The sequence below is a fragment of the Bombus fervidus genome, chromosome 15 (assembly GCF_041682495.2).
Source record: "Bombus fervidus isolate BK054 chromosome 15, iyBomFerv1, whole genome shotgun sequence".
Classification (NCBI taxonomy): domain Eukaryota; kingdom Metazoa; phylum Arthropoda; class Insecta; order Hymenoptera; family Apidae; genus Bombus; species Bombus fervidus.
In genome coordinates this window covers 3,168,586-3,190,656 of record NC_091531.1, presented here as the reverse complement: position 1 = coordinate 3,190,656, position 22,071 = coordinate 3,168,586, and the positions used below count along the sequence as shown (strand labels likewise).

The 22,071-nt window shown below is 27.2% G+C and overlaps 3 protein-coding genes across 7 annotated transcripts; 2 read left to right on the top strand and 1 right to left on the bottom strand.

Moving 5' to 3' along the window:
- The first annotated feature begins 379 nt into the window (after positions 1 to 379).
- Positions 380 to 12,076, top strand: Sec24ab (Protein transport protein Sec24AB). Of its 3 annotated transcripts, none has more exons than XM_072017590.1 (17): positions 380 to 538; positions 910 to 1,045; positions 2,994 to 3,140; positions 4,037 to 4,186; positions 4,366 to 4,481; positions 4,663 to 4,765; positions 4,845 to 4,971; positions 5,104 to 5,213; positions 5,465 to 5,696; positions 5,816 to 5,973; positions 6,204 to 6,429; positions 6,680 to 7,009; positions 7,288 to 7,398; positions 7,675 to 7,847; positions 8,114 to 8,449; positions 8,601 to 8,704; positions 8,781 to 12,076. In XM_072017590.1, the coding sequence occupies exons 2-17, from the start codon at positions 926 to 928 to the stop codon at positions 8,890 to 8,892; spliced, it is 2,655 nt and encodes an 884-aa protein (XP_071873691.1). In that variant the 5' UTR covers positions 380 to 538; positions 910 to 925; the 3' UTR covers positions 8,893 to 12,076. The 3 variants fall into 3 exon arrangements, with proteins under 3 accessions (XP_071873691.1, XP_071873689.1, XP_071873692.1); XM_072017588.1 differs by having other exon boundaries at positions 381 to 538; positions 902 to 1,045; XM_072017591.1 differs by lacking the exons at positions 380 to 538; positions 910 to 1,045 and adding an exon at positions 2,321 to 2,475.
- Positions 12,077 to 12,347: 271 nt separating this feature from the next.
- Positions 12,348 to 18,001, bottom strand: Micu1 (Mitochondrial calcium uptake 1). Of its 2 annotated transcripts, none has more exons than XM_072017603.1 (11): positions 17,416 to 18,001; positions 17,134 to 17,287; positions 15,044 to 15,203; positions 14,611 to 14,648; positions 14,172 to 14,286; positions 13,931 to 14,091; positions 13,518 to 13,634; positions 13,332 to 13,456; positions 13,000 to 13,127; positions 12,809 to 12,898; positions 12,348 to 12,519 (listed from the first exon to the last, which is right to left on the bottom strand). In XM_072017603.1, exons 1-11 carry the CDS (start codon positions 17,637 to 17,639, stop codon positions 12,365 to 12,367), a joined length of 1,467 nt encoding a protein of 488 aa, XP_071873704.1. In that variant the 5' UTR covers positions 17,640 to 18,001; the 3' UTR covers positions 12,348 to 12,364. The 2 variants fall into 2 exon arrangements, with proteins under 2 accessions (XP_071873704.1, XP_071873702.1); XM_072017601.1 differs by lacking the exon at positions 15,044 to 15,203 and adding an exon at positions 16,213 to 16,372 and having other exon boundaries at positions 17,416 to 18,000.
- On the top strand, positions 17,264 to 21,861 carry LOC139994701 (ubiquitin carboxyl-terminal hydrolase MINDY-3 homolog). 2 transcript variants are annotated; one of them, XM_072017604.1, is made up of 7 exons: positions 17,264 to 17,318; positions 17,425 to 17,504; positions 18,727 to 18,993; positions 19,176 to 19,605; positions 19,877 to 20,145; positions 20,411 to 20,708; positions 20,781 to 21,861. In XM_072017604.1, the coding sequence occupies exons 3-7, from the start codon at positions 18,888 to 18,890 to the stop codon at positions 21,085 to 21,087; spliced, it is 1,410 nt and encodes a 469-aa protein (XP_071873705.1). In that variant the 5' UTR covers positions 17,264 to 17,318; positions 17,425 to 17,504; positions 18,727 to 18,887; the 3' UTR covers positions 21,088 to 21,861. The 2 variants fall into 2 exon arrangements, with proteins under 2 accessions (XP_071873705.1, XP_071873706.1); XM_072017605.1 differs by lacking the exons at positions 17,264 to 17,318; positions 17,425 to 17,504 and adding an exon at positions 18,485 to 18,640.
- The last annotated feature ends 210 nt before the right edge of the window (positions 21,862 to 22,071 follow it).

Here is a 22,071-nt window from a genome sequence, read left to right as displayed (position 1 = left end):
GGTAAAAAACATTAAAGATAATTAAAAGATGATTGTGAAATGATTAAGGAATAATAAGAAATAAAAAAGCAATATTAAGAGCTAAAGAGATTGTTTTATTTTCATTATAAACTAAATGTAATATTTTAACATATAGCAGTTAATAAAATTTACAGTTTATTAAATTAGAGAAAAACAAAAGTTATAATGTTAGTAACTCTGATGTTAGTAACTAGTATCTATCTACTAGTATTATCTTTATATTTTGTGACTTCAAATATTCGATTTTTCATATTATAGACTACTTTTTGTTCAATATAAAATGTAAGATTACATAGGAATGATTTAAAGTATGTGGTACGCACGCACTCCGCAGGTAAGAATGGCGCTTTTGTCAAGTGAGCTGCCACGTAATGTTGTGTGTCGCGTCAACGAGGTATCGGGTACGTCTCTTCGGTAATTAACGGCGACTTATGCTGTAAAAAGTGCAATGCACATCTCATAGTGCAGTGAGATTTAAATTTTTCTCCATATTCGTTGTGGTAATCTCGTCAAAAAGGTAAGAAACTTTTTCTATGCCATAAAAACTGAAAAAGCTTAAATTTCATAGTATTTCAACTTCAATATAGCGTTTTAACCTCTTGATCTCCTTGGACTCAATCTTCAAAAATTAATTAATTAAATTAATCTTTGAATATTAATATTGAGATACCAGTTATCTACATCTTGTATTAAAAAATGTATGTCGCAAATTTAGTCTCTTAGATGGTACAAAATTCTGTGGTAATTGATAAACTGTATTACATTTCTACCTATGAATTCGATTAAGTTATTATATGTTGAAGATATTTTTGAAGTACTGTTTTTGATCAAATAAATGTGAAATGATAATTGAAAGAAAGTATTTACTCTTCTTTTTCAGTATTAAAGTTAGTCACCAAATCCAATGAGTATGCCACCAGATTCAATGAAACGATACTCAGAATCGTACCCTGATCAAATAAATCATCAAATGAATCAAATGAATATGATGCCACCACCGCAGCACAGCTATAACAAATTATTAGTAAGTAATAAAAAAGATATCTTTCAATAATTTTACATTTGATTAAAAATTATGTTGCAGATGTTTGTGTAAATTGAAATTTTTATAACTATAACTAAACCTAAATTGAAATTTATTTTGTTCTTTTAATATTATAACAAGTACTTTGTTATCGATATTTTGTACATTCATGTATATTATAATGCGTTAACATCCACAGTCCAAAAATGATATATGAGGTACAAACTTGTTAAACATTTTGTAATTAAAAGATGAGTATTATTATGACAATAATAATTAAAATGTCAAATATAACATGGATTTATTAATTCTTAATTTACATTTAATATACAAAAGTAGAGTACTGCATAATTATGGTATAGCTTATATTTATTTTATATTAAATGATTTAAGGTGTGTGCATAACTGTAAGTAATCAAATAATTTAAATAACGCAGGAAGGTTAGGTTCATTCAGATACATATATATGTATATATATTATATTTGTAGATTTTAGGTTAGGTTAATACATCGCTTGTTTTTTAAGTAAAAAATGAATAGGAATATTATAGAAATTTGTATTGCGTTATCTTTGAAAATATGAAAAGTTGAGATTATAAGATAATTTCAACGTCAAATATATTGGTAATAATTTTAAAGTATAGATTTTAATACAATACAAAATAAAACTATTTGGCAGTACAACACAATGCATCATACAAAAATTAAACTCGTACATTACTATTATAAAGTTAATTCAGACATGCATCTTTCACGCAATATATACATTCTAATGCAAATTTTTTCTTTTTTTATTTGTCTTTATATACATTACACAAATTATTTAGACATTTCCAAGACTCGTTCGACTACGTAAACTTTGGGTGGCAACACTCTCTTTCGCACGCCCTAATCTCGTTGTTAACTTGTTTAAAGAATTTTTAATACTCGAAACTCGATCACTCGCAATGAGATCATACTAAATGTGTTTCTTTTGACGTCTTGTATCTATACTAAGAGATATTAAAGTGGGAATGAACATTGTCATTACTCTGTACCCTTTTAAAATTTGTACGCTCTTTTTAAACGTAAGTCGAACATAAGAAATACAGATATGTATATGCACACATCTATCTCATAATCCTGGTAAAATCGGTAAGAGGGTTTCTACGTAAAAAATGTCAAAAATATAAAATGAAATTTTTTAAACGCTACTTCGTTTTTATTAAAATCGAATTATATGTGTTGTGGTTAGCGAACACTCCACGGAGCGAAAATGGCGCTTCTGTCAAGTAAGCTGCCACGTAATGTTGTGTTGTGTGTCGCGTCGACGACGTACTGTCGGTTCGACAATTAACGGTGAATTACACTGTAAAAGTGCAATGCACGTCTCATGTGGCAGTGAGATCTAAATTTTTCTTCATATTCGTTATAGTAAAGTTGTCCAAAAGGTGAGAAATGTTCTCTATGCTAGAGAAACTGAAGAAAAGTTTAGGCTTCACAGCATCTTCACTTAGACATGACATTTTAACCTTTTGATTTCCCTGACCGCTTTATCTTTAAAAATCAATTAATTTAATTTCGGAAAATTGATATTAAGATATTAAATTCAAGTACGATATAAACTTAGTTTTTCAGTTAGTAAAAGATGTAATTGTTAAGGAACATTACAATTAAATTTTATTAAATGTTATTACATTTTAAAGATGTTATTTGAATATTATTTTTATTAAAATAAAAAAATACAAAAAATGTTTAACATTTTTATTTGTTTTCCATACCTTAAGATTATATATTCTTTTATTTCTATTTTTATTTTTAGTATCTTTTTATCTTTAAGATTTGTATTTATTGTAATTTCTTAAATCTTGTATTTTAATTGAAACAAGTTTCTGTATGTTAGTAGCCTTTCCTGTAAGGTATAAAGTTTATATCTAAAATTATAATTAATAAAAATCATTTCTTTTAGTATCCAAGTCAGTCACCAAATCCAATGAGTATGCCACCTGATTCAATGAATAAACGATATTCAGAACCATATCCTGATCAAATGAATCACGTAAATAGTCAAATGAACGCGATGCCTCTTCCACAGCATGGCTACAATAAAGTATGGGTAAGTAAATACAAGAGCTTTTAAGTAATTTTGTCATTTTATATGTATATTATAAAAATTAGACATTAAATATAAAATGCAAAAATACAAAATATTTTAATTGATAAAAAATGATTCTTCCTGTTCTTGTTCAACATTCCATTAATTTTGGCTCGTGTAATAATAGACTTTTTAAATAATTATAATAAATTATTATTATTATTCACTTATTTATTATACATAGTATCGACTTGGGGCTTTATATCTTGTATCTTGTACTATTAACTCTCATACTTACATACTTTTTATTCATCCTTTTTCATCTTCATTTTTATTTATATATATACATTTTATATATTCTACCTATGGATTATTCTAAGATTTCTACATTTACATATTGTTTTCCTTAATTCCTTCCTTTGCTTTTTTTCTCTCTCTTATGCCTTTTCCTTCTCTTGCCCTCTCTATCCCCTTCAGTATTTCTATTGCGTGTCCCATTTCTCCTAATATCATTTTCAGGTCTTCTTCAAATTTTGGTCTTCCTCACACACTTGTAACATGTATCTCATTGTCTTCTTCCACTTCTTACGGATTCTGTATTTTTTTTCTTCACTCTCCTTCCAATAATCCTTAGTTTTAGTTTTGTTTCCACATCTGTATTTTGCTAGCAGTCTTATATCTTTGTTTTTCATCCTTGTTACCAAGTATCTGCAACTCTGTTTCTCCATTATTTATAATAAATTATTATTTAATGACAGATTTGAAATATAACTATACAAAAAATTTTTAAATTACTAAAAGTACTAATTTGATTTGTACATTTTCATAATTTAATAATTGACATCAAACAAAATCATTCTTATGTATACTATTTACAACGATAATTAATGTACAGTTTGTGTCTATTTTTCTTTTAGTATCCAAATCAACCACCAAATCCAATGAGTAGTATGTCACCAGATTCAATGAATAAGCGATACTCAGAAACATATCCTGATCAAATGAATCACTTAAATAGTCAAATGAATATGATGGCTGTCACGCAACATGGGTACAATAAATTTTGGGTAAGTAATACAAGAAAGAATGTTTAAATAGTTATACATTTTATCAATAATTATATATAATGTCTATTCATTCTAATCATATAATAATATTTGTCAGATAGTTATTAGTATTATCCGTTATTTTAAGGCAATTTAGCCATAATTGTATTCTTTTTACTTATTATTGCTTTGTTTTTCAGGGAATGGAAACTGTTGATCTTTTGCAATGTAGGAATGTCCTCCCAACAGAGAAACTAGAACCACCAAAAATTAAACTTTACCAAGAGTTTTTAGACAGTGTTAATTGTAGTCCTGAGTAAGTACTTTCTACAATGATTTATTAGGCAGATTGAGTTGTTAAATATAAGTAATATTTCTATTATCGTTATGTATTTAATTTATTACCGAGTTAATGAACAGTTAGCTAATTTATTATGACCAAGTAGGATTAGTTAATTTTCTAATTTTACTTTTTAACGATTTTGTTCCTTTTTCAGCATTTTCCGCTGCACACTCACGAAGATTCCAGAGTCAAATACTTTATTGCAGAAATCTAGGTTGCCTTTAGGAGTTTTAATACATCCCTTCAAAGATTTAAATGTCAGTAAAACATTTTTTTGTTTAATTTAAACATATAGTGTATAAATTTATTCGTAACGAAGCATTGTTGTACCTCCAGCATTTACCAGTGATACAATGCAGTACAATAGTTAGATGTCGTGCTTGCAGAACATATATTAATCCATTTGTATACTTCAATGACTCAAAAAGATGGAAGTGTAATCTTTGTTACAGAGTAAACGAATGTAAGCATAAATTTGCGTATTTTAAGTTATTTTTATTCAATTGTTATATTTTAATATTCCGTTCACTTTGTTATTATGTTAAAATATTAAATTATACATGTTTCGAAATTTATACAAATATTATTTTTATAGTACCAGACGAATTTCAGTTCGACCCCGTAACAAAATCATACGGAGATCCGTCAAGAAGACCAGAAGTAAAAACTAGTACGATTGAGTTTATTGCACCTAGTGAATACATGGTAAAAAATTTGAAAAATTAATATATAATTCATTCAATTATATCGTTCATTCAAGTATTCAAATATTTGTTTGTTGATATTTTAAAAAAAAATGATTTACATAAAAAAATTTTTCTCTTAATATATATTTCATAATGATAGAAATTGCATAGTTATTATTGAATTATTCTTGAAACCAAAGTTGAAAGTAAAAGTTGGAAATAATGTAAAATTTGGAAAAGTAAATAATTAAAGTAATACATATGTTTAAGCTACGTCCACCACAGCCAGCTGTGTATCTATTTGTTTTGGACGTTTCGAGACTGGCAGTTGAGAGCGGTTACTTGACCATAGTGTGCAACGTAATTTCAGAAGAATTATCAAGGCTGCCTGGCGATAGTAGGACACAAATTGGATTTTTAGCAGTAGATTCTGCAATACACTTCTTTGGCATACCTGACAATGTATCACAACCTCAGGAAATGATCATGCTTGACATTGATGGTAAAATCATACTCATTTTACTTTTTAAACTTATTTTACATATTGAGTTTGAAGTATATATTTAACTGTTATATTTAACTACTAACATATGTGTCTAATTGTAAGAAATCTTTATGCAGATGTGTTTCTTCCGTGTCCGGAAAATCTAATTGTCAATTTAAAAGAACGAGAAGAATTAGTAAGAGATTTATTGGCTCAATTGCCCACAAAATTTCAAGGATCTCATGATACAAATAATGCTTTGGGTGCGGCGTTACAAGCTGCGTATAAACTTATGGTACGCGAAAAGTATATTTATCCATTCAAAGTATAATTAAGTACTTTGGATTGTTTAATTTAAACAGATTCTGTATGTTAGATTATCTTAAAGAATCTTTACAATAAGATCTAATATTAAAGATAAACCAATAACAATAAATGTATTACTAAGTAGAAGACAAAGAATATATAAAAAATAAGTGAAATTTTTTAGCTCAATCATCAAAATCTTATTTTTTCCTATTTTAGTCACCAACTGGTGGACGCGTGACTGTCTTCCAAACTTGCTTGCCAAATATAGGTCCAGGATTATTGCAAGCAAGAGAGGACCCAAATAATAGAGGGGGTAAAGATGTACCACATTTAAATCCAGTTACAGATTTTTATAAAAGGTTGGCGCTAGATTGCAGCGGACAGCAAATTGCAGTCGATCTATTCCTATTAAACTGTCAATACTGTGACCTAGCTACTCTTTGTATGTATTAATTTATTCTCTGTATTGTTTATCAATTAGTGATATTTCAATGTATTATTAATGCAAAACTATTGGAGATATATCGAGTTTTTTATCATTTATGCATAGAAATTCTTTTCTTCTCTTATCATAAATTTTAAATATTTAATAAATTTATTAAACGTCTGTATAACTAAAAAGATGGTTAAAGTTAACTATACTAAAAAATAGAAACAATAAAAGTTAAACAAATACAAATTTTATTTTATAGCGGGTATGTGCAAATTCTCTGGAGGTTGTATATACCATCTTCCTCTATTTCGGGGCTCGAAACCACAACACGCGGAAACTCTCGATAGAATACTGAGACGTTATATTACCAGAAAGATTGGTTTTGAAGCAGTGATGAGAATACGATGTACACGAGGACTGAGCATTCATACTTTCCATGGAAATTTCTTTGTAAGGTCAACTGACCTCCTTAGTTTGCCTAACGTCAATCCGGATGATGGTTTTGGAATGCAAATCTGTATAGACGAGAATCTTTCAGATGTGCAAAACGTCTGTTTCCAGGCTGCTTTACTTTATACCTCAAGCAAAGGTAGATATATTTTTGTATTATTATTTAAAGAGTTTTATTATGATAAAAGATGAAAATATTAAGAAATATCATGTATAGTATTTATATTATTTATCATTACTTTCATGCAACAAAAACTATTTTGTTTATTTCGACTGTAAAAAGAACTATAATGTTGTAAGGTCCTGTATTATTTACAATATTCTATTTAATTCTTGAGAATATATATTAAAATTTTATATATTAAAGCACTCCTATGATAGAACTAGAAATGACAAAATTTAAAAAATGTATTTTAGGTGAAAGAAGAATTAGGGTACACACATTATGCCTACCGGTAGTATCTACTTTATCGGATGTTCTGCATTCTGCTGATCAACAATGCATAGTGGGCCTACTTTCTAAAATGGGTAAGATTTCTTTCTTGGTAATATACAGTTTTTTTAAATAGTATTTATAGTACTTCATCAAATAGCACAGATATTAAAAAATTGATTGTTTGTTGATTGAAATTAGCTTTACTACATTTTATGGCAAGAAAATATATAAATATATACAAAAAATGAGTATACTTTCAAGAATGTTATAATCTCTTTTATTGTTTATATTTTTATACTATTATATGTGTACTCATAATTTTTTGACATATTTTTTGTATAGTATTTTTATTATTTATGCTTTTATAGCTGTAGACAGATCTCAACAGTCCTCTTTATCTGACGCAAGGGACGCTCTGATAAATGTCGCCATAGATGTTTTATCAGTCTATAAATTATCTCAGTCAGTGGCCTCCGGTGGACTTCTTGCTCCAGCAAGCTTAAAACTACTGCCTCTTTATATTATTGCTCTGCTCAAATGTGTAAGTGTTATTTAAATGTATATATCATATTTTTTATATGATATATACATTTCATAGTAAAACATAAGTGTATGTTTTATATACATCATATATATATATAGTCTTAATAATTGTGCTACTACAAAGTATTTTTCACTAATATCTTTTATGTATTATATAAAACAATTTGAAATTCATGTCTTATAATATTCATTTTGATAATGTATAATAACCATGTGATATTTTGTTTTCCATTTCTTTATAATTAAAAAGTAATAATTTTTTAGGTTGCCTTCAGGTCAGGAACAAACACGAGACTTGATGACCGGGTATTCGCAATGTGTCAGTTGAAAACTTTACCACTGTTTCAATTAATTCAAATGATTTATCCAGATCTATATCCTGTTCACGCGCTTGAAGATCGAAATGCGAAAGATATCGATGGGAAATTATGCCCACAACCACCTAGACTGCATCTTTCTGCAGAAAAACTTGATTCTCGGGGTGCTTTCTTAATGGACATTGGTGATCGAATATTTATCTTAATCGGCAAAAATATTCATCCTTCGTTTTGTTGTAATGTTCTTGGAGTCTCTGCTTTTCCCTCGATACCGGAAGAACTTGTAAGTTCATACTTACATAATTGATCAGTAATTTAATATTTAGTTTAGACAAAACTTAGCTTTTATATATTAAATCTCCTTTTTAATATTATGTTATTATTTAACATAGAAAATATAAAACATAGAGAAAGGAAAATACTTTCATTTTCAGTATGAGTTACCAGAGATTGAGACACCAGAAAGCGAAAGGTTACGAAATTTTATATTTAGTTTGCAAGAGGAGAAACCCTATCCAGCTTCTATACAAATTATTCGGTAAGTTACTTATTTTTAGTCTTAAAATATGTAACTCAATAGAATGTATTTAAAATGTGTAACTTTTTAATTTCAGGGATGACAGTCACTTCAGGACGCTTTTTATTGAACGATTAGTTGAAGATCGTTTTGAGAATTCTTTGAGTTATTACGAATTCTTGCAACATCTTAAGACTCAAGTGAAATAATAATAGAGGAATTTATTTTGGAGTTAAATGAATACAGAAGAAGAAACAAACAAATCTTAACACACAGAAGTCATTGTTTATTACAGTGAAAGTGTTTAGCAATCGCGAACTGTGTTCAAAAAATATGAACCTCTTAAAAACGATTGTTTGATCGATTAATTAGAATGAAACTCCTAGAGATATAAAAAACCATATATATATATATATGTATATACATACATGTGTATATGTCCATATATATGTATGTATATTGGTAATTATATACATGTATACATATATGTACGTATATGTTTGTAGGAATGAATGTTATTCTTGTTTTAAGAAATGTTAAAGCATTTAAATATAATTCAATTGTAATTATTATTATTATTTTATTATTATTATGATAATTATTGTTATTCGTGTTAGTTGCAGTATCTTTTTGCATTGATCAGTTAACTTAACTTAAACAAATTTTGTTCTTCTAGTGTTTCTTTTGTCCTAAGAATTTTTATTTATTTGATTTTACAATATTTTAAAAGTCATTTTGAGAATTCAACTTGTCCAAATTTTGTAATTCTAAATTCTTTGCTTAGTTATTTTTTCTTCACACATTTACCTATCTCCAATGAGATGCCAAATTTTGCAAACTTTTTGATTTAGTATTGAAGCCTATATAATTTGTGAAATTTGGTTTTTTAATGAATCGTGTCTTGTGCGACCTATATATTTTAAATGTAATATTTTCTTCATAATAATTAGCTAGCAAAATATTTCCTCTTTGTGCGGAATGATTTTGTAAATACCGTCATATTTTGGGCAAAAATTTTACAATAAATTACGAATTATGACTTATCATCTACGTAATATAAAGCAATATAATATACATATATTTCATAAGGTATGGTGTATCCAAAACAAGAAATTCATACGCTCAGAATAAGATGAATCTTGGTTCTTTTAATCCAACTCTGTTACTTTTTTATGATGGTAACGGTATACTTACATTATTTTATTTCTATAACAAGGATTGATTTCAAGTAAGGTAGTGTGTGTTGATAATTCTAATTTCTTTTTTCCTTTACTAACTCTTATCATTGAAATGATAAAAATAGAAAAATTAAATTATTAATTTACATATTATATACATGTGTGTATATAAATTGTTTGCCTCTTGTAATGTAGAGCTACAATTATTACTACGACAGAAACGTAATTTCCATAATGACCATATATCGATAATGGCCACAAAAATATTATCATTATTTTTAATATCATCTTATTTTTCATGCAAGAATTTTATATCTTTGGAATATACCACCCTTTATGAAGCAATATATTATGTACAGAATGTCTCACTAAATATATGGCAGTACAGTTATTCTGTTATTCTTACAAAAAATTACATATTGATGTTGATACAATTGTTTTTCTAATTACTATATAACATTCATATCTATTCCATATAAAAAATTTGCAAATAAGAATTAATTTTTTGTATTCATAAATAATTAGAAATTTGTTAAATCTTTCTAAATCATTAACTTTTTATTATTCTAAATTAAAATAAATTTTCTATGAAATCGTTAATAGTTTTTTTTAACACATTTAATGTTCAGAGGAAAATGATGTACGAGAATTTTAAATTCAGATGAAACATTACATTTCAGAATATTTAATTAAGGAAAAATAGCATTTCTCTATTCAATTATCATTATCGCGAGTCACGATACATAATGTAACATGTTAGTTATGTAACTGAATGATTTAGCAATTGCCAGCATATTTCTTTCTCGTGTTATTGATAAGAGAATGTTGCACTTATATTTAATGAGATGCACTGTGAATGAATGTACGTACGTATGTATACATGCGTGTATGATGTACGTGTATATATGTATATGTATAGGCTAATCTTGAATTAACAAAGCTAATGACACATTGTTTACAAGGGAATAATTTCTTTTTACGAATTGTAGAAATGTACAAACAAATTTCATGTGAATATACGTAACTCATAGAACATGATTTTAGAACAAAATGAATACATTCTATTCAATGAAAATGAAATGGAATTTCACATTACATAAAAAGATTAGTTGTCAATCATTCCTAAATACTTGATATTACTTCAATTTTTATATATTACCTTAATATTTGTTTATTCCTTTAGAAAAGTAGAGGTTTTGAGCATATCAAGATCATACACAAAAGTAATTACTTTAGATAATATATACCAGTACAAATCATAAGATGACTATACAATGAAATTTTTGCAATCTATATTTCATCTATCTTAAGTGCAAAGACCTTTTCTAAATAGTGGAAAATTATAGGAAATTCGAGATTTAAGAACCATAAGACAACTCTTTGTTCTAAAATTTTTATTAATGTTATAAATTACTATAATAATTACTATAATAAAATTAGATATATATGTAATTAATTTGCAAACTTTATTTAGTTTTATGTAACTAAATAAATTTTTATTGTATCTAATTTTGAAATGAAAGTAATTCCTCATTATATACACAGTATGGACAAATAACTGGGATCGCTTCGATTACTGCGTAAGTAATGATTTTAGTGAAAAATGTTTCAGGTAAAAGTTGAATGGTTTCAAGGAAGGTATAATTCGGTGTGATTAGTTTTTTTTTTATAACAAGATGCATTGAGGACATATGCAGATCAAGTTTGTTTTCTTTCTAGCTCGCAATTCTGTATAAAAAAATATGAGCCAATTTATATAAAAAAAACCATTAGTTTAGGAGATATCTTAACTTTAATTATTCGAAATGGCATAACAATAGATGTAATTTAAATGTCCCTCTATCAACTCTATTCATACAATGCAACTCATGTTCTATGAAATGGTATCAACGTAAGTATCTTTGCAGAAAGTACAAAGATCGGTACATTATGTAATGATACGTATCGTTGGATATACGTATATTGTATGTATAAGGATGAATATATCTCACTTAGTTAATTCGAGATAAGTCTAGGAAAACAGGAGATTTCTAAATTTCGTTTCTCCTACCACCAATGCTGCCAAAAGAAGAAAATAAGTATCTAAACAACTTTCGTAGATTCAGACGAATCATAAATCAACGAGATGAAAACTGGGGTGGAAGGATGATCTAACTCGTTTGAGAATATAAACTGTGCTGTGAAAGGTGCAAGAAATAAAATTCTCAATACTGTAGCATTGTTTTTAATGACTGACCTAATGAGTTAATATAGGCAACTAATTAAACAAAACACTTTAGTTTACTATAAAGTAATATATTTGTTTGACATATTAGATATATAAAAAAAGATATTATGGGAGATATTAAAAGAAGTATATACGTAATAGTCTTTCTCATACATTATGCTTATTTCTTACTAATAAATAGTGACTAGTAATGATAAATTCTGAATGAGATAAATCAATACTTAATTCCATTTCAAACGTATATCATAAAAAAGCCAAAAACTTCGTAATTTTGCTTTAATTATCAAAACGCATATTATAATTAATTTTTAAACATTTTACCGTTGATTCGATTAGCTTGACAAAACCAGTATCTTTTGGCTTCTCTAATCCTCTTAGAACCCTATTTTTCATTACAGCAACAAACTCTTTGTTACTCAATTGGCCGTCCACTAGAAATAAACAAAAAAAATATTATTACTTCAAAATTAATCAATCTTATAATGTACAGACTGTTTTATACTTTATATTAGGGAGAATGTTAATATCTACGTAGAAATATCATAACATACATCACTTCTTACTAAATAGAAACTTTCACATAATATGTCTGACAATATAAAGCTAAATTTGTTATATATTAAAATATAGAGACTTATATGATTTATAAAATTTTAGTAACAGTATGTAAAATATCAAACATTAAATTATTTAGTACTATAGATATTGTAATCAACTAACTGTTTTCGTCAAAAATAATGTAAACCACTTGTATCACATGGTCACTCAGATCAATATGAGCCACTGTTTTTGCTACATGTTTTAGGGTAGCTGTAAAAGATATTATAAAGTTAAAGAGATTTAATTTAAAGAATAGAAAGAATAGAATTTAATTTATGACAAAAATATTATTTTTTAATATTATGAAAGACCTGGATCAATTGATGCTCCAGCAATATGATAGAATGTCAGTGCTGTATCCACATCATTGATATTATTTAAGAAATGAAAGAACTTCAGATATTCGTCTTTGCTTATTCCCTTTGGATTATCCTTAAAGCTGAAAAAATAAAATACATTATTGAAATATTTCACTTTTTATGTAAATATTATATTTACATTAATTATAAATGTGTGTGTGTGTGTGTGTGTGTGTGTGTGTGTGTGTGTGTGTGTGTGTGTGTGTGTGTGTGTGTGTGTGTGTGTGTGTGTGTGTGTGTGTGTGTGTGTGTGTGTGTGTGTGTGTGTGTGTGTGTGTGTATACCGTTTTTTTACAGTTTTCCTAATCTTCGCTTTTTTTTTGTCAGGATATCCAGCATATGCAAGCAACAATTCTGTGAAATCTACTTCAGTTATTCGACCGTTTTCATCAGGATTTTTCCGCTCGAACTATAACAATTTATGCTTTTTCAAAATAAAATAATGTATAATGAGATATTGTAAAACTGACCTCTAAACTAAGTATTTCTGTTTGCAATTGCTGTTGAAACTCTAAAAATTTCTCAATGGTTAACTTCCCTTTCATATTTTGACCAAAGAAATATGTGGTCAATGCTGAATTAACACCCTGAAAATTGTAGATGTATTCGTTATATGATAGAAAATTATAATTGAAATAAATATTATCGTCTCCGATTTCTTTTTTCACATAGGATCATCTTATTGCCAATTGTACTATGATTACTGAAATATCCTATATAAATAAATTTGTATTACCGGATTTTGTAACTTTCCTTGTAAGTTTTTATATTACTTTGTTCGTTTTGTATAATTACTAAAATCATTTTCAGGGAAGACATGAAAATAATTACAGTAACTTACACTAGTATTACAGATAATCAAGACAATAATAAATTTTAGTACCTTAAACATATTACCAGTAGTAACGTGATCGCGATGTCGATTTCCGATACTGGTTTGTTGTCGAATTAAAGTTGCGACTTTTCCAAATTCCTCAGAATCAACGTCACCATCGCCATTAAAATCAAACATTCTGAAGGCGATTTCGAAATGTCTCCTAGAAGCTAAAGAAACATTTCTTTATATAAAATATTTGATTAATTGATATTCAAGTAAAAATATAAAATTAATAGCGATAACTTACTGGATAATACGGTGAGCAAGAATATATAATCGGAGAAACTAATTAAACCAGCACTTCCAAGTTTGTAAAAGATGCTATCTTCATCTAAAGCCAGTTCTAACTTTGTGTGAATATTCTATAAAAATATATACATACTCGTAATTATAATATTAAATACATTTTATTTTATTATATATATTAAGTATCAACTATCATTTGCAATTAAAAATATTAAAATATTAAGTAACTAATAATGAAAAAATCGTAGAATTATCAGAATAATAAATATTGTACCACAATAAGCAATTGTAAGTGTAGGAGTTATATCTTACTTGAAAAAAATTTAAATAAAAATGAATAAGTAAATGAAAGAATTTATTCAATATTCGAAATAATAGAAACTAACATTTACTTTTCTTTGTCGAACTTTTTTTTACCGAAAAACTGAATTTGCGCTTACCTTAGGATCGTAACGTTTATATTTGTCCAACCCAAGTCCTGAAAATAAATATATCATTAAAATACATTAGATTGAAAAATGGGGTCTGTAGATAGAAAGAAGTCATTTATGACGATACAAATTACATAGAAAGATATATTGTTGCATGCATTTAATATATAAATATGCCTATATATAGTGGCTACAAAAGACATTTGTACATTATTGTATTTATTGTAGCATTTACATATTAATTAATAAGGTCCAAGTATATTAAATTTCGCATCATTTAGTAGTATGTACTTTGGAATAATTTGCAGAAAGCATCATAACAGAGTAGGCTAACGGGAAGGCTATTTATTGAATAGAAAATGTATCCAACATCTAAATTGAAGATGGAGTGTTCTACGGACATTTATACATATACAATAATTCGATTCTGTTGAAAAATTACCGTCCGGCTGTTTGATACCAGGCGTTATTGATCTTAAAAAGTCATCAGGTGTCATGAAGATTTCATGGATGTCGTTGTTCACCACTTGCAGAGTAGCAAAATAACGAAATACTTTGTCAGGAGTAGAATAGTGTCTTATACGATTTTCGTACTCTATTATCTGTGTAAGAAATAATTTTTCATATATTTAACAGGAATATAATGTGACAATATTATGAAGATTATAACATTCAGTTTGAAATATAGTTTAATTAATAATAAATTTCGGTGAGGTGGTGTAAAATTCAATTCAATATAACATTGGCAACATTTTACTAATCTTTAATTAAAAAGGTCACAGATAATTCAAAAAGAGTTTGGATTATATTATTTAATTTTGAGCTACTCTATTTTAATTTATATTGTATGTTTTACATAATGAAAATTATCGATGGTATTTATTACTTATCGCATAAAATCTGATATACATGCACTTGATAAATTTTCCACATTAATTTCTTCAGAAATGAAGCATCCGATGAAAAAATTGTATTCTACATTTTCGACTTATTTTCACACGTAGAACAACCTCATTTTCATTATTCTCTGTCTACTTCGAAATTATCCACGTTTAAGTATACATAGTTAATAAATTTTCAAACCCGATTTTCTTAAAAATAGAGTCATATGAAAAATTTTTATTCTACATTCTCAACTTATTTCTTCACGTAGAATCGCCCCTTGTCAATTCTATCATGATTACTGGAAACTCTGTATAATATTAACTCTTTGATACTAATAGTGTACCAACTTGAAATATGCTACGTTCGCAATCGTTTGTGATATACTTTTGGCAGCAATTCATTGTATTTCTGTTATTGACAAAAATTCGTGCCGACTAGCTTCAAATTCGCTTTCTTAAAAGCAACTTCCAGTTTTGGAAAATTAAAATTGTTAGCGTATTATGAAAATGTTAGTAAATAAAGAAATGGCTAATGAAATCTGATTTGATATTAGTAAGAGTACAAAAATTATAGTCTGTGTTATTATAGTGTTGAATTCATTCAACATAAAAGACAGGCTTTAATAAGATAAAATGAAAATAAATATAGATAAGTTACAGTAAAAGTAATAAAAAGATGTAAAAAGAAATTATTGTGAAAGATAAACTAGGAATAAAATTATAATACCATCTGGTTGTTTCATGCCAGGAGTAATTGATCTGACGAAGTCATCTGGAGTCATATAAACTTCGCTACCTTCTAAACTCGACATTTTTACGGTCGCGAAGTAACGAAAAATTTTGTCAGGCGTAGAATACGTTCTCAAACGATTTTCGTATTCTATAATCTGCAAATATGCGTTATTTGGAAACGATAATACATAACAAATATTTATAACTAAATTATTGGTTTTATATTAACTAAATAAAAATTACTTGTTTCATATTTCATTTTTTCCTAAAGCAGTAATTACTTATTTTATGGAGCCTAACAATAAAATTATAAAAGTTCTCAACTTTAGTTCTCTTTATTCATGCTTTTCTTTTCCTCAAGGCTACCTCCTCCCTGAGTTTTTAAAGTCATCGACATTTTTTTAAATAATACATATATCTTTATCATTCTGTTATTGCAGCCGACGAAGGGACTCCAAATGTGTATGATATTCTAATAATTTTGGATGAAAAAATCATGATAGTTAAAATGATGTAAAAAAGCAAATATGGACCTTGAATATACGATAGCTTTGTCATGATTGAAATAATTAAATTTTCTACTAAATCTTAAAGTACTATAATCTTATTTAATTACATATATAATACATTTGATAATAGTCGCCCCTCATATAACCCATATCTCTATAATGAGGAACATATCCCTCATGTTATACCAAAATCCATTGTATTTATAATGTTCTGCCACAATATATTTCATACTATATTATACTATACTGTATGTATATAAAAGTTTTTGTATAGTTAACAATTTTGAAAATTTTTAATACGCAAACATTTTGAAATTTTAACTATGCATTAATTATCCATTTTTTAAACAATTTCGACTTAATAATGAACTATTTTGTTGGACGTAAATAATTATATATTTACTAACCTTTCGATCACGAAATCCAATTTTCTCCTTCTTCTTCTTTTTCTTTTTATCTTCTTGTATTTCATCCAATTGCTCATTTTTATCTTTGTCATTTGATTCTTCGTTGATGATTATTTCAGCCGCATTAGCTGTGGGTAAATATTTTTGCCTTATGCTGAAATAGAATTTAATAGAAGATTTGTAAGGTATGTTATTTGCAATTTCTTTGAATCAATTTGCATTATCGAATTCTATTCTCTGAAATTATTGTTATAAAAAGAAATTTAAAGCATTTCTTCTTACCTCTTCCAGGCAATAAGGCTGGTGACAAAACAAGGGATGACATATAAAAATCGATAGCTTTTCTTGATCTTCTCACTTTCGCGCGAAAAGTATGTAAAATAGTTTCGAACTGAACATTTTTCAGAATTATTAATATTACCAATTATTAAAAGGTTATACGTTTTGTTAATATAGTTACACGAAGCGCTTTGTCTTATAAAAAATCTAACCTTATCAGTAAACATGTTTTATACTTATTGAATAAATTTTGAATAATTATATATAGAGAAATGTAGAATATATTGAAAAATTTAATATATGTATATATTGTTTGATAGTATTATTTTCGTTTCAAATAGAGATTGTACTAACAGAGTTTAATCTTTATGCACATAACCTTTAGCGACACTTATTTATATACATGTTTTTTCAGTTTTAACCTTTATATTTACTTTACATTATTCTGTTCGTATTCTCTCACTCTAAGAATTCCAAAATAAATTGTAGAACACAATATAGTTTAATACGGAAGCTAATTTACTTATATCTGCTTAGATATATCGAACCTTCATACAACTGTACTATTTAGACTGTTCGCTACAGTGCTAAAAGATTCGAAATTTGTAATTTACGTTACGTACAAAATGACGCTGGAAATATATTTATGAAATGAACTTTAAAATGATCTTGTATACGTAAATTTTTTAAATATTTCTTATGGTGATCACAAATCTCATAAAAAAAGCAAGCTTGAAAATAGTCTTATAAATAAGTTTGAGTTTAAATTTGTTTGTTCGTTTATTATTCTATCACTATAACATATATTATTTAGTTTGAGAAAAATAGTTTGTTTAACTTTTATTTTTTTTCAGTATGTTAGTATTACACCAAATTCTGAGAATTTCCGAATTCTTTTATACAACAATAAATAATGCAAGATTCCATTTAGCTGTACCATTCTGTATATAAAATAATACATGAAATTTCGAAATAATTAAAATACCTACCTATATTAAATAAAGAAACTAAAAATACATTTTTTAAATTTTCAGATGTAAAATATAATATATATTCATTTAGTATTCTACAGCAAAAGGTTTATGTTTCATAATTTTCCGCTAGTATATAGTTGATTAATTGAAATGCTCATTATATATGTTATATATAAATACATATTTATGAGATATTAACAGTTGAGAAAAGAAAATTTATCATGAAAATAAGATTTTACTAATAAATATGAAAAGTAGGTTTCACATGTCTCGTGTATTTATTAACTATGCAATGTCTAAAATGGCGAAGTACTGGATGATTGTTTCTTTCATGATATAGGTTATATGATACAATTGTAATAGTCGGAAATTGTAACAAAATAATTCGATTTGGCAAAGATACAAAAGAATATTATGATTACGTCCAAATAATTTGTGTTTGTGTAACGTTGCTTGATGTTCTAATAATTAAAAAAAATAAAATAAATAACAACGTGGATAATGGCTGAAAATGTTGTTCACTGCGATGACGAATTTGTACATTCCATCAAAACATTACTCTGGGGCAATACTGTTAAAAAAGATGTTTTTAAACGATGGGCTCAAGGTAATTTTATATTCTTAAATGTTTTTTTTTTTCGTAATAAAAGGTTTAATAATAGAGGTTGGGTTATTTACATTAAATTAATCATAATTATTGTCACCAAAAAAAAAAAAGTTTAATCAATGTCATTAATTGTCTGTATATAATCTATTACTTAGTATAATACACATTTCTTATTACTTCAGGATTTTACTTCAGCCCTGATGAGCCAACAGCATTGATACAAACAGAAGGTGGTCCTTGTGCAGTAATAGCTCCTGTCCAAGCTTTTATTTTAAAAGAATTACTCTCTGAGACTGATGTTTCAACATGGAAAAATATCAATTTGGATACATGTTACCAGCTCCTTGTACGAGCTTCTATAGAAATTTTAAAGCAAGCAGCTGGGGAGAAAGTTCCAAAGTTTTGTATTGTATTTATGGATTGTAAATTTTCGAATGAAGATAATGGAAGGAAGGCTAAATGGGTGGAAAAAATACCAGAAATTGAAAATCGTGAAGAAGAAATAAGCGTAGCAAATAATGAAAATCGAGAAACAAATAAAAAGATATTACTGATGGATATGAATGAAGAATGCAGAGCCATAGATTCTGACCTCTTTCATTCTCAATTGAGGTAAACAAATTTGTCATGCATTATAATAATGATCTATCTGGTTTTAAGAATAACTTTAAGAATAAATTGAGATATACTTACATACATATTGGCTCACAAGAACAGCACAATTGAATAAAGTACATTTTTCAGGAAATCATTTCTACGAATGTGCTATGATATGTTATTATTGAATTTAAAGTAATTCAATTAAAAACATTTTAAAACTCATTTTTATTATATTTAGATTAAAAATCCGGTTTTTATTATAAAAAAGAATATTTTATTTTAGGTTATTTACAACAAATACTTCTGAACATGTAGAAGAATTTTTTTTAGAAAGGTTAGAGATGTTAAAAGATAGATATGGTATCCTATTGCTTCTTTATAGTGTAATTGTTACAAAAGGTGTCACTGAAATTCGTTCAGAAATGTCGGATCCCTTAGAATCAATGATTGATTCAACATATGGTTATGGGAATCAGAGTCTTATAAATTTGATGCTCACAGGAAGAGCAGTGAGCCATGTATGGGATCATGATCAAGATGTTGGAGGACTGAGTAAGCTATTAACTAATACACGTTAATTGTGATAAAATACTTTTGTTGCTGTTATTGACTGCAAAATGTTGTCAAAGTTGATTATATAGCAAATAAATTAATACTTATTTGCTAGCAAATAGTGTGATATGTATAAATTTTGTTTGTGAACTCTCCTTTTCCTTCAATCAAGGACAGAAGCATGAAATATCTTACTTCTGTAATGTGCTATTTAACATTATAAACTGTCTATATTGTTAATATTAAAATAATTCACAAATTTCAGAGTTGCGTGGGATAGATAAACAAAATCCTATAGGATTCCTTGCACTTCTTGAATATCTGTGTTACTGTGAAGTTGGAACTTTCTTAAAATCTCCATCATATCCTATTTGGGTATTGGGTTCAGAAACTCATTTGACTGTGCTATTTTCTACTGAAAAAAGACTTGTGAGCCCTGAAACACCTGCAGATCAAGCAAAAAGAATTTTTAGAAAATTCGATCCTGAAGGGAATGATTTTATCCCTGCCAATTTATTACAAGATGTTCTCGCTGAACTTGGACTGGTTACAGACACAGATTAGTAAGTACAAAATATATATTTCACACTATACATATATCAAGTTGTGTTATAACATATATATTTTTATTACAGTGTCAACGTAATGCAGAAAAAATTGGATACTGAAAATTTGGGAATTATTCTACGTACTAACTTTATGGACGAGTTCTTTCCTGAAGAACCACGAACTTGTCCAGATACATTTCCATTATACCATCACAATAGTCTCCAACATAGCAATCCAGAAAATAAAGTAAAATATCATAAAGGCCAAGCCGTGTTACTGGAGTGCACTATCAAGGGTATTATGGAAAGCAATCCTATGTTAACAGTACTTCAAACAAAATGGCCCAGAATTGAAGTTCAATGGGATATTGGGCAGAATCCGAGCCTTAACTAATAAATTCTGCTCACATTCTGATGAGTTATTTTTAACTATATCATTGAAGTTGTTGTACAAGGAAATAAGTAACAAAATTATAAAATAGTTTGAGGAGTACTTAAATTTGCAAAGGAAGTTTTCGTGCTTGAGAACTCTAAACAAGAATCATTAGAGAAGGAATTAGATTTAAATAAAGAAAAATTGTTTAATATACTTTATGTTAAATAGAACTTTATTTATAAATTATAATAATTGAATAATTTTACTAATTATTTAGATTAGAAAACATTCTTTTACAAATGAAATGAGATTTAAATATGTAGTATTGTTTTAGAAATAACTATTCATCGTACTATTAAAAACTTCAAGAACATATATGTTGAAGTTTAAAATTATTTGATGTTGATGTTAAAAAAATTAAAACGAATTTACTAATAAACAAAAGGAAAAGGATATGCGAATGCTAGTAATAAACAATAACAATTGCAAGTGAAATGTAACGGAGAAAATAATAATAATGATGTAGTAAGAAAAAGTGTGAATATTCAGATAAACAAAGTAATAAAAAGTAGTGTAAAGAAAAAAATCAATTTAAAAAAATAATGCGGAAATAAAATTGTAGACAATGTACAAATCTATGTAAATCGTATCCATGGCTAAATGTATACATAGGTAGATCAAAGTTATAATCTAGTCATTTTATCGACATTCTAATAATATTTTTACTATTTCCTTCTTTTTTACATTTAATAAAGGGAACACGTTATATTGTGTTTCCGATTTCGCTCAAAATGTTGCAAAAGGTTGCGTATAATAACATTCTAAACGAATAGGACACACTATACAGAATGAAATGAAAAGAACGCATTTGAATTTCCTACATGCTAGAAATGTATTTATAAGTACAGCTGAAGTTGCAGATAGCGAACAAAATTAGTGAGGAATTAAATTAAGTTACATTTCAAAATTTTTCGTATTTGAATTTGTTTCTTTATATAACTT